General features: G+C 49.7%; 1 protein-coding gene across 18 annotated transcripts in view; it reads right to left on the bottom strand.

The window, feature by feature from the left end:
• DYSF (dysferlin) overlaps nucleotides 1–12714 on the bottom strand; it is a 203963-nt gene that overhangs the window by 141798 nt on the left and 49451 nt on the right. For 10 of the 18 annotated variants that reach the window (XM_054586835.1, XM_054586841.1, XM_054586839.1 and 7 more), the window contains exons 5-12: nucleotides 7157–7271; nucleotides 5774–5866; nucleotides 5210–5421; nucleotides 3309–3437; nucleotides 2818–2880; nucleotides 2076–2126; nucleotides 1118–1148; nucleotides 484–599 (exon numbers count right to left, since the gene is read on the bottom strand). In XM_054586835.1, the coding sequence (XP_054442810.1) occupies nucleotides 484–599; nucleotides 1118–1148; nucleotides 2076–2126; nucleotides 2818–2880; nucleotides 3309–3437; nucleotides 5210–5421; nucleotides 5774–5866; nucleotides 7157–7271 (810 nt within the window). The remainder of the gene's footprint in view (nucleotides 1–483; nucleotides 600–1117; nucleotides 1149–2075; nucleotides 2127–2817; nucleotides 2881–3308; nucleotides 3438–5209; nucleotides 5422–5773; nucleotides 5867–7156; nucleotides 7272–12714) is intronic. The other 8 variants (XM_054586845.1, XM_054586851.1, XM_054586849.1 and 5 more) reach the window with 1 other exon arrangement.

Genomic DNA, 12714 nt, shown 5'->3' with positions numbered 1-12714 from the left:
AGATCCAGCGTGGTGACTATAGTTAATGATAGCGTACTGCACATTTGAAAGTTGCCAAGAGGCTAGATCTTAAAAATTCTCATCACAAGAAAAAAGTTTTTTTAACTATGTGAGGTAACAGATGTGACCTAGAGTTATTGTGGTGATCATTTCACAGTATATACAAATATCAGATCAGTACATTATAGATCTAAAACCAACATGTTATATGTCTATTAGACCTCAAAAAATTATTAAGAAAAGAAAAATATATATGTATATACTTCTGGGAGGATATGCAAATAGATACTAATAACAGCTCTCTCTGAGTAGTAGAATCATGAGTGACTCATTTTTTATTTATACTTTTCTGCATAGTACACATTTATCAAAATTACTGTGTATTCTTTTAAATCAGATAAACAAGGCTTTCTGTTTGTTTGTGGTTCCACCCTCCCTGACCAGAGGAGGTGCTGGGAGGCGGACCCAGGGGAAGGTACTCACGGGTGCTTCGTCTCCAGGCCCCAGCACACAAAGGCTTGCTTTCAGGTAGCCCCTGGCCCCCGCAGAGAAATCATCAGGGTCTGAGAGTAGCAACCACTTCCTGAGATAGGCATGCCCTGAGCGAGACAACATCCACTGGTGATCACAGCATTGGAAGGACCCGTGTCTGCAACCACCTCCAGGAGCCTCGGGCGGACTACACTTGGGTGAGATGAAGAAACTGTCCACTGGGACAAGGGGGCAGGGCTCAAATTCTAGAACAAAAGATCCTCGGAGTGTGCACATAAGTTTGAATCAGAAAGGTTAACAGAAACCCCTATAAGAGGCTGCCAAAGCCAGGCCCACGGCCACTTACCTCTCTCCCTCAGGAAGTGCCCAGAGCAGAGCAGAAACCAGGGTGGGGAGAAACCCTAGACTTGTCATTCAAATGGCCTGACCCATCCCTGCCTGGGGTGACCCAGCCTCCAGCCACCTTTCCTTGGGGCCTTCCAGATTTAGCATCCCTGACTGGGAACTCCACCTCTGCGTTCTAAAACCCGCTGGGAGGAGGGCAAATGTCCCAAACAGGGGTCCCCCAGCATCCTCCAGACCGTAAGTGCAAGAGCATGGCCTAGAAGAGGAGAACGTGACTCACGGGGCTCTCTGTAGACGGTGCCCACATCCATCTGAAATTAAACAGAGAAAACACCCAGTAAACTCTGGGCCCTGGAGAGTTACAGGAGGTGTAGCGCGTTACATCACCCTATTAAAAATCATGTTTTGAAGGACGTTTCGAGACATAGGGAGAGTTCACCATTCGATATTCCAAAGACAGAAAATGGAATACATTTTCATCAAAGTTTGGTAAAGTACATCTGTGCCCAGAAAAGAAAGAGGAAAGGAAATGCAACAAAACTGTAACTGTGCTCTGTCTGGGTGGCAGATTTGGGTGGTTTTTATTTTGTTTTTATTCTTTCCTGTATTTTATAATTTTCTTTTTAAAAAATCATAGAGTAGTGTGACCCCGAAGCATCTTTCTCAAGGCTGTCCCCCTCTCGGTGGGAGGGGAGGGGCCCAACTTCAGGGCATGCCTTACTCCAAGCTACAAAACTGCCTCCGTTCATAAAAATGTGAGCTTTTATTTCTGTTTTTCCCTCTGGATAAAAGTCAATCAACTGACTCAGATGGTCACCCCCCGATTACCAGGTCAAGTTAAGATGTGGGAGGGAGGGTGCCACCAAACCCACCCACGTGAGGAGTAGGTACTATTTATCTTGAGACCATGTATGGAATGGGCTCTACCTGCTGGGCTGTATAAAACAGTACCTTTACAATCCCTTAGTGGGCTGCCTGTGATGCACGTCATATTCTGGTGTAATGATTATTCAGCAACAAAATTTTTCTCTTTCTCTACTACTTTTGTGGGGAGGATTTCTGGGCTGGCATCTTCTGTTTTGTTTTATTTTGATGTGTTTTGTTTTGTTAATTATATTTCACCAATACAGACCAGGACACAGGATCTCCAGGGTGCCAACCCTGGCACATTATCCACAGAGCCTCCACTAACATGGATAAGTGAAAGCTGACCACTGGCAAAGAAAATAAACAATTACCCGGAACTCCCCGATGAGAGCGTCAGTCCTGAGGGAGCGGGAGTCTACCACCTGCAGCAAAAGATAAATTAAAACTCTCATTTACAAGTAAATGTTGGCCCAGACAGGGTCCAACCCAATAGCTCTTCCCTCCCTTACTCTATTCCAGAGGTGGTGCTAAGCCATGTTTAACCCACACAAGAACCCTATGAGTAGGTGCTATTATTATCCCCATTTTAGAGATGAAGAAACAGAGGCAAAGAGAGATTACAGGACTTGTACAGAATCGTGCAGCCCCTAAGCGGCAGAGGCAGGGTGAGGATCCAGTTTGGCTCCAGAGCCCACACTTTTAACCTCTAAACTCCATTGCCTTTAGGAGGGAAGGAAGAAAGTGCTGCTGATGCCCAGAGAGAGAAAATCTTGGCCAAAAACAGGCACACAGACCAACAACGTAAGATGAAAATCAGTGTGTCCACTGCAGGAACAATTTCAGGATGCTGACCCGAGACACCTGGGGGTGCTGGGCAGCAGGGTCTCCCCACTCGCCTGCTGCCTCCAATCTCAACTGCTGAAGGCATTTCTGTGACCAGCAGAGCTTTTGGGGCGAGCTGCTCCACAGCACCCGAGCCCTGGGCCTTCAGGTTTCTCGCATGTGCGCGCGCGCGCGCGCACACACACACACACCCCCCCACCCACCCCCCTACATTGGCAGGCATGTGTGTACACGCAGCTCACAGAGAACGCTTTGACTGCCCAAACGTACCGTGATAAAGATGGGCTCATCAAACAGCTCCGCCGGTGAGTCAAACACGTTGAAGAAAAGGGTCTGTTGGTTCAGAGCAAAAGGGAGATGAGTGCGTGCCTGCTGATCCCCAGGCCAGGGAGAGGGCCAGCCCCCAGCCACACAAGATCTTAAAAATTCCCTTCGGGCCCGGTCCACTCAGAAGGCGTGGAGCGAGCTCAGCCCAGCGCTGAGCCCTGGGGACTTGACAGATGCTGGGATGGCCCTCCCCTGACCTCACAGAGGTTTTCATCTCAGGGACAGGGCGCATGGCTAGCCCTAAAGGATGACAGGGATGTGGCACTGTGGGAGCCCGAAGCAGCTCCTCAGATAGCTTTTTCAAGACCTGGCACGTCTCTCAATCCAGCGTTAGTGCCATATGTAAAAGCTGAGTGAACTGCCAGGCGCCCGCTGTGCGCTCCCAGTTCAGAGGGCCCACCGAGGTCCTAGCCCTAATACCCTGTGTCTCTCACCTCATTGAAGAGTGGGCTGTTTCCCTTGTGGATCCGCGTCCGCTTGGTCTGCCCGGCGGCAGTGACCTTGACCACAGGCTTGATGTTCACCCCTGGCAGCTGGCGTCCTTCGATCACCTGGACCCTGATCTGAGAGCCAGGGTGGGGCATGGGCAAGAGGAAAGCGGCAGGGGTCAGAAACACACACACACACACACACACCACACACACACACACACACACACACACACACCCCTACATATCTCACACACACACACACACACACACACACACACACACACCCTACATATCACACACACACACACACCCCCTCCATATCCCTGACCGGCCACACCCCAAAAAGAGTCAGAAATCGTAGGGTCTTTCCTCACTGCTGGCTTCTTAGAAAGGGTATTAGGAGAGCCTTGTACAAAAAAATCACATTTTCCCACCAAGGTCCCTTGCACCCATAAAATCCCATTTTTTCACCTAAGAGCTGCCAGGCTACCCCAGGTAAGCCACCAGCATTAAACCCAGGACTGGACCAAGGATCCAGTCCCAAGGCCATGCAGCTATTGGCACCTCAGGCCCTTTGATGCTGGTGTTTTTAAGTGGCTTGAACCTTCTTCACTGGCAATTCCCTCGGAGATCGAACTCAGACAGGGAAGTGCTCCCTCTCTAGTCTTTATAAGATGCAATGCTGTCTCCCATTCTGAGAAATAAATTAAGAGTTTTTTCCACTGAAGTGTAAGTAAATGAAAGTTTCAAGAATATCTAATTCCAAATTTAGGCAAAATATTTAAAATATGACATTTTAAAATATTAAACAATTTTCATGGAAAAATAACGTGTTTACTAGTTCTAATTTCTAATCAGCAGTTACTTATTTATTGACAGACTTTTTAAAAATAGCATACTATAGAAGAATATATTACTAAGAACAATGGAAAGGTAGATAAGTGGTTTCCATTCTCTTCTTTTTGCTGTCTTTTCCAAATTTTCTACAGTAAAAATATTAACTTTCTAAGGAGAAAAAAAGGCAATAAGGACATGTCTTGGGAATAATAACAATAAAAGTAGGTTAAAATTTTCTCTTCCAGGCAAACATAGTGCTGATAGCAAGCACTTTTGCCTAACTTACCATGTTTTAGAACCAAAATATATTGTTACCATTTTTTACACTTAGTGAAGATTTGTTTCCTATATTTACCTTTAAAAGTACATAGTTCTGAAGAGTTAAATATCACTGAATGCAACTAGACCAAAACAGAAAATTTTGTAGAAAAGCAAACAAATAAGCAAAGGACCAAAATCAAAAGGCAAATAAAATGGAATGGATTTTTGGATAAAAATGTGTCAAAGGGTTAATATTAGTTTTATTCTCCGAAGAGACTGAACCAATTCGAATTTCAGACTTTCCGAAAAATCCATGGCAATAAGGAAATAAGACAATAAGGACATGGAAATAGAGAAAAGAAAGATAGCTAGTTGGAGCTTCTTAGATTTGGAGATCTTGTTAAAATGCAGATCTGGTCCAGCCAGTCTGGGTTCTGCATCGCTACCGGCATCCACGTGACCGGTGCTCGGGCTCCTGGCCCTAGGACCACACTCTGAGTAGCAGGAGTTAGCCAGCCAGATAAACTCTGGTCGGAAAACAGGTAACAGATGTAAACATATGCTGAATCTCTGCAGTGTGCCCCCTTTTTTAAGAGGAAAACCAGGGCCTGAGTAGAAGCTTATTCTGAGGCCCCAAGGTGTGGGCCACCCATTCCACATCTTCCCAGGGCCCAGGAAAACCAAACTTCCCCTAGGAGAGTTTTTAGGGTCTTCCCTAAGGCTGGACAAATAAGCAAGCACCCCGCACTGGCAGCTGCTGACCCACTGAAGGAAGAGGCTATATTCACAGAGCGTCGGCCCATTACCTGGAAGTCCTGTGCCTTATCTGACAGCACCTTTCTGGGCATGGCTGTGCTTCTTTTCCTTTTATTCCCAGGGTGGTATGGGGGAGGATGAGAAGCTGGCTTCTTCGGAGTGGCGGGAGCCCCGGGACCTGGAACACCACTTGGATCCAGGAATGGCTCTGCCTCATCTCCCGTGAGGCCCTGGTCCTCGGTGTCCTCCTCTCCTCCTGTGTCTGGGAGGAGAGGGTGCTAATGAGTTCTGGGTCCCTCTGGCCCTGCCCTTGGACCAGCCAAGCTAACAGAGGATCCAAGGGGCGCGGGCATCAATATTGCCCCCTCCTTCTCCCATCGATGACCCATGGTGGACGAGGAAGGAAGAAGAGAAACTTCCAAGAGCTAAACCGTGGGGGCAGTCAGTCAGTTAGTCAGCAGGAAGGAAAGAGAATGGCCCTAGCCCTCCCCACGGTGTCCTGTGGGATGGACCCCTCTGGCCACCTCGTCCCCCTCTAGTGAGCTGACGATGGCAGCAATGAGACGGTTACGGGTAATAGGGCTGGGATCGGGACAGCCCTGGCTGTGTCTCACCCGTGGGGGCCAGCCACTTCTTTCCAGAGTATCTCGTGTCCACAGTGCTGTCACTGAGCAGGGACCAAGTCTCGGCCCGGCTCTGTCCCCCACCTGGCACGAGGGCAGGGCACAGCCCCAGGAGGGGAGGAGGGAGCTGGGTGAGGGAGGCCGGCCTAGCTCCTCCTCTCCCACCCAATCCTGCTCTCCCTGCCCCTGCCCCCCAGCCTGGCACGAAGGTTGAGAACAGAAGCCTTGTCCATTGGGGACTGTCCCTCTCACCACCTTCCAAGCAGGACTGGGAGGTGGCCACCCCAAGAGCCTCCCCTGAGCGGCATGAACCCAACTCTGTCAGAGCCACATCCGGGGCCCTGAATACTCCCCACCCTCCATCGCTAGGAGCACTCCTCCTTCCCCCCAACCTAGCCCCCAGTCCTGGGTGAGCTCCCTATCCCCAAGCTCACACAGGGCAAGCCTCAACTCGAGGGGCCTTGCTCTGCCTCCCTCACCAAGAGCCTCACCCAGGGCTGGGCCCCAGGACAGGCTTAGGGCACACGGCGGCAGGGGCTGCCGGGTTTAATGCTCTGTGTGCCTCTAGGTCTCATCCCCATTAACAGAAACTGTAGACTCTTTCCAATGGGCAAATCCCTTCCTGGTCTATCTGTGCAGCTTCCTGCCCACCACAGCTGGCTGGCTGGACCCCCCGGGCCCCCCACTGGTAAGCCAGCCACCTTGGGCTTGGTCCTCCCTTGACAAGCTCAGCAGAGGCAAATGAAGAGAGGTGAAGCAACCTGGGACTTAGCTAATTGTCAGTTCTTTCCACAAATGAGAAACTATACGCCCTGAGAGGGAGAGTGACCAGTCCAAAGGCCCATAGCTACTTGGTGTCAAAGGCAAGACTGGAACTCCTGTCTCCTAACTATGACTCAGAGTTCTTTCAAGAAAAATCCAGCTCTTTTGTCACATGTCATCACCAAAGTCCTGCCAGGTGCCAGGGCAGGGAAGCACTGGACTCTGGGGAGTGGGCGGGGCCTCAGGTATCCCCTGGGACAGACCCCATCCCAGGGCAGGCTTAAATTCTAAAGCACTCACTCATCTGAAGCTGCACAGTGCAGAGCACCCAGCCCAGGCACAGCTCCCTCCCTGGACGGCTTGGCCAGGGTTGGGCGGCAGGGGGCATCCTCATACTCATCCTAGTGGCACTAGGGGAACACACCCTCCTGTCTCTTTCCTGCCTGGCCGGAAGCCGCTCACAGGACTCCCACCCTCCAGCGTCTGCACTTCTCCCCTAACCTGGGGATGGCAGCATATGCTGCTGAAGCCCCACTGTGATCCCCCCGCAGGCTCGGGAGCCTCGGCTGGGCTTCTCCCCCGGGCCTTGCCAAGGTGAGAGGGCCTCCTCACCTGCCATCATGTCCTGGTCAGGCAGAGTCGGCGAGGGTTCCAGAGGAGTGGTGGGTAGGAACAGGGGCGCGGCTCCAGGGAGTGGTGTGTACGACACCTGCAGGACCAGTGAGGCCTGGGAGACACAGGTGAGGGAGCAGCAGGTTAGAGCATCAGCCTCAGACCACTGCCCTCCACCGTCTTTCCTGTTCCTTTCATGCCTCCACCAAAGAAGGCTCTGACGGGTCACGTTTGCAGGAGGCTGCGGAAGAGCCTCCCCTACGGGTCCATCTGTAACCTCTCTATGCCTCAGTTTCCTCCTCTATAAAATGGGGATAGTAACAGCAACAGCACCTTTCCCATGAGTCCAATGAGGATTAAATGAGTCATAGAGCACATGATAACTTCTATAAATGAATCATCAATCCAGTCTCTCCTGCAGGATTTTTCCACTCTCAGCCCAGGCCAGTCTTCAGGAAAAAAGCACCGCCCGCCCCCTCCGCCACCACTCCGCTCAGTTGAGGGCCCTCCCCTGTGCCTCCACAGGCAGCGCAGGCTTGCTTCGCTCAGCCCCAGCTCAGCCCCAGCTCCAAGACGGGCACCCTGAGCCCTCTGCACTCCCAGAAGTGCCTCTGTCCCTACCTCACCTCTAGCTGCTCAAGCTCTGACCAGCCAAATGGAGAGTGACTGGTCACATCATTCACGTGGACGGGGTGGGCCCCCCAACCTCGCCCCGCCATGACATTTGCACTGTTCAAAGGGGCCCCTGAACCTGAAGAAAAGAGACAGTGCAGCAGGCTCTCCAGCCTTGCAGCTCCTTGGCCAGTGGGGCCTGGCCGAGCCTTCCCTGGAACCCCAGGTCCAACAGGCCTCCTGGGGTGGCCTTTTTTTAATCAATCAAAGTAATAAATGCTCTGTTTTTAAAAGTTTAGAAATTTCAAAACCTTTAAAGAAAGAAAAGGCAAAAGAAAACAAATTGCTATAATTACACCGCTGTTCACATTCCGATATCATTCTCTCTTAATTGTTTTAAACAGTGTACAGCTCTGTTATATCCAAAAAGATTTTTTTACTTAATGTCAGATAATAAGCATTTCCCCAGGTTTTGGCAAATGCTTTATAAACATAATTATTAATGATGCATAATATCGTCTGAGTGCCTCTGGTATAATTCATTAGGCATCTGTCTCTACCGGGTAATATTAGGGATGTCCTGAAACTTCTGGAGCAAATTCTGATTCTGAGACAGAAGGTGCTCAAGACCCTGGATGTATATCCAGCTCTGAGGCTTGAACCCTTGAACCCTCCAGACTGGGGTCTGAGCAGGGACAGCCAGGCTAAGTAAAGGCAGGGATGATGGGAGGGTGGGACTCAGAACACTGAGGAAGGAGGCCCTGGAGGAGGCCCGGGGAGGCGATGAAACCCTTCAAGTCCCAGGTCCAAGGCTTTGCCTAACCGCCGCTGCAGGTTCCGAAACCGCCACCTGGTGTCGCCACTTGTACAGCCAGTACAGGCCTCACTCGCACCTCCAGCTTCTGTAACCCAAAGAAGGGAAAAGCACGGCGTCTGGGACCCCGCCCCAAATATCCAGACCCTCACACAATCCCGCCTGACTGCTGGAAACTGCAATTCAGGCCTGGGGTGGATCTGAACGTCTGTATTTTTCTCCACTTCATCAAAAGGCAATTCACTCTCTTTAGAGAAATAACTAATTCCATGGTTAGACCAGGATTGGTAGAAGATGACCCGGGTATATTTTTTATTCCAGAAGAAAAGGAAGTACTCAAAGAATGACAGAAACATATCAAAAGGACATAGAGTCAGTGGCTGCCACTAGCCAAATCTGGGACAATTTAAACCTGAAAATAAATGATAGTAACATTAAACCATTGAATAAAAAAGAAATACATGAATCCATATGGAAATAAATAAGTAAATCAGGAAGGAAGGCTTTTCCTTACAGTAAAATGTCAACTGATTAATGCGGGGGGAAAAAACAACTGACTTAGAATACCACCATTTAATAACCATCAAAACAATAATTAATCCAATCAATACGCAACAATGGTTGTTTAAACTGGTGGGTAAAAGTTGGATCAGATACCAGGCCTTACCCAAAGTACCTCCCCCTCAAATTCTTACTTATTAGAAGAATGGATTCGGGATTAGGGCAAAAACCCAGCAAATGCTACTTTAACCAAATGACCAAGCTTAATAACACAGTAATGGAGCAAATCAAAATCACGTCATCCTAGGGTCCAGTAAGGGCAGCACTGCATGACTGTGTTATTCCTGCCCAAGATGCACAGCCTAAATCCAATCATGAGGAAACATCAGACAGGCCCAAACTGAAGGACAGTCTCCACGATAGCAAGCCTGTATTTCAAAAATGTCAAGGTCCCAGTTTATAAAAGTCAAAGTAAGACTGAGGAATGTTCCCAGAGAGAAGGAGACTGAAGAGACAAAACAACTAACACAACACAGGATCTTTAATGGGATCGCTTTGTTCTAAAGGACACTGTTGAAAAAGTTGATGCAACTCGAACGAGGGTCAGTGGATTAGACGGCAGTGCTGTCTCGATGTTATTTTATCAATGTTGAAGGTTGTTTATGGTTCAGTAGGAGAAGGGCCTTTTAATCAGAGAAAATACACATTAAATTCAAGGAGATGGGCCAGGATGTTGGCAACTCAGTCTCAAATGGCTTAGGACAAGTTAGTCTTTATCCTACTCTCGCAATTTTTCTCTGAATCTAAAATTATTTTAAAATAGGTTAAGAAAACCTGAGAAATCTGCTTCTGCTCTAACCACAGGAATCTCCCTCAGCAGACATATAAGGCCCCACCCACTCATGCTGCTTCCTGCTCTCGAGTAGTGTGAGGTCAAGACCAGTCCCATAGTTTGCAGGCCTGGTGCAAAACAGAAATTCAGTTCTCTTGTTAAAAACTAACTAAGAGTTTCAAGATGGTGACAGCAGAGAACTCAAACAAGCAGAGGCCACAAATTCCCATGAGACTGGCCTGTGTGGAGTGTCTGCTCGGCTCAGCCTGAGTGGGTCCTGCATCTGAAAAACTGGGAGTGGGGCCCCACCTAAAAGAGCCAGCCATTCATTCAATTGCTTATTCATTCCCACCACAGATATGTACTGAGCACCTGCAAGGAGCCAAGCACCAAGCACCTCAGGATGCTGGGATGTTTCCATGAACAAACCAAAGACTCATGCCCTCAAAGAGTGGTCATCTGACAGAAGAGACAGACAATAAATAATAAAATATATATATATATAAATTATACATTATGTTAGAACAAAATGAAAAGGCAAACCAGAGCAAGAGGGATTGGGGAGCAGGAGGGAGTGCAGGTGGCTGTGTCAAATCACGTGGTCTGAGTGGACCCCAGTGAGGTGAAGAAAGTTGAGCAAAAACTAAAAGGGGTCACAGCTTGGCTGTCCTTCAGCCCCAGGTTCTTCTTACACCTGGTGACTGAGGTCCCTTGGTCCTGGGGCCAGAGTCCCTTGAAGAATACCCTCTCCTCTTCCTGAGGGCTCGCTGCAGGAGTTGCAGAGTCGGAACTGCAGGAGTGTACCTCTATGGCCTGGGTGTCAGCGCCTCAGCACTCGGGCTCAGGAGCAGCCCTCTGGGAGAAGCAGCAAGGAGCAGCACTCCAAAATCCCAAAACCGCCCGGCACCCTCCCTGGGGTGTCCTAAGCATCCTGCTTCCTTCACACTGACAACTCCACACCCACCTCCTAAAAAATGGGCAATATGCTACTGACTCCAGATGCTTGAATGAGACTTACAGCCCACACCCAGCTCCATCTTTTAGATACCCATCAGGGAGCCACAGGAATGTCCCTGGCAGCTTCCCAGGGTCTAGAACCCAGGACCTAAAACAGGCCTTGACACCAGGGGGCAGGCTCCAGGAACCATTGCTTCAAGACCAGGGGTGGTTCATACTGGAGGCCTCTGTCTGCTGAGAATCTAAAGGGAGAGTGAGTGAGTGAGTGAGTGTGTGTGTGTGTGTGTGTGTGTCCCAACCTCAGTCAAGACATCCCGCCCTCATGATGGCATCATACTTCATCCCCTGTCCCCATCTCCAGATGTAACCAGAGCTGAGTTTCCTCCTGTGTGATGTACGTGAGCTCCATGCTTTTCCAGATGACAGGACCTTGGCCCCCAGCCCCCAGGAGGACCCTCTTAAGTCCCCCCTCATGACAGCCCCATTCCACAGGTCTCCAGCCCCAGCACCACCGTGCAAACATCTTACCACAAGACCATTATCAGTCAGTCGTGTCCACCAAAACATGCTGGTCTGAGGCAGGAACTTTAGGCACCCATGTCTATCACCCTGGGGTCACAGTCAACAATATCACAGAATTCTGGAGGGTCCCAAGAAACAAAAGGCAAAGACGGGGAGGGAGCAACTCATCAGATCCTCCTACAGGTCATACAGCCACACACTTCCTGAGGGACAGGCAAGCCCCACATGTGCCTGGATCTTCGCTACCTTTCCCTCAGACGATGTCCAGAAGCTGGTGGAGGATAAGACATGGCCTTGAGCTGAGCTGGGGGGTGGGAGGGGAGCAGCACCTTCAAACCGCCTGAAGGAAACTCAGGAGTTCAGCAGAACGCGTCATCTGCCCGTCTCAGGCCCCTGCTTCCTACTCACAGTTCCCTCCTGACTCTGCGACCCACCACACAACTACGTTTCATGTGTTCTCATCATCCAACAGGTTCCTCTTTCTGATCTGACTCTGGCTGTTAAGGCCGAGGCAATGCCGACACTGTGTTCATGGTGTAGCCATACCCTCTTTAGCAAGCTGCTCTCTCATAAAAGACATTTGGGAACATGTTACTTCTTCCCTCCATGTGTCCACACTCCCAGGGGCCAACGGTTCCCCCAGGACAGGGCTAGTGTTTTCCTCTTCAGTCCAGAATCTGTCTGAGGGTAGACTTGGCATCTTTTTATGGTGCACAGCCCAGTGTGCCATATCTGAAGGGACTTAGGTGAGAAGACTGAGTGGCAGAAAATAGGAGTCTGTGCCCAGCCTGCAGCAGGGCACCCTCCTCCTCTCAGACCCTATGCTGGGGGACTCAAAAGTTGGAACATTTTAGTTTCAGGAATAGTTTGATGAGCCTGTGTAGCAAACGCATGTGAAAAACCTGTTGTTTCAGGAGCTGCAGATGCGGCCCACCCTGACCCAGGAAATCATAGCGGTTCATCTTTGCGCTCCTCAGGAGACCATAAGCACTGACGGTGACGTGCAGCCATTGTGCTCCAGGGAGAGACAGACAGCCACCTGAGGTAAGGCTACGGCAACTAAAGGCAACCGACCACTTGAGGCACAGCTGGAGATGTCCCCAACTTTGTGTTCCAGGAAGAGACGACTGCCCAGGACGAGAATGCTGCAGTTTGGGGGGTTTTTTTAACCTAATTTTCCCTGAATTCCAAAACTCTTACCACACTTTGTTCTGTTATTAAAAGGCTGGCTTCCAAGAAAATGTAGGACAGTCTGTTAGGATACAAACCTGCTGTCCTCTCAGATCACCGGCCATCTGAATAAAGTGCACATAAAGATTC

Source organism: Pteronotus mesoamericanus, unplaced genomic scaffold (genome assembly GCF_021234165.1).
Source record: "Pteronotus mesoamericanus isolate MK-2021 breed Mesoamerican mustached bat unplaced genomic scaffold, CSHL_Meso_final contig_98, whole genome shotgun sequence".
Classification (NCBI taxonomy): domain Eukaryota; kingdom Metazoa; phylum Chordata; class Mammalia; order Chiroptera; family Mormoopidae; genus Pteronotus; species Pteronotus mesoamericanus.
The sequence above is the reverse complement of the archived record's forward strand: the minus strand, read 5'-3'. Positions and strand labels throughout refer to the sequence as shown.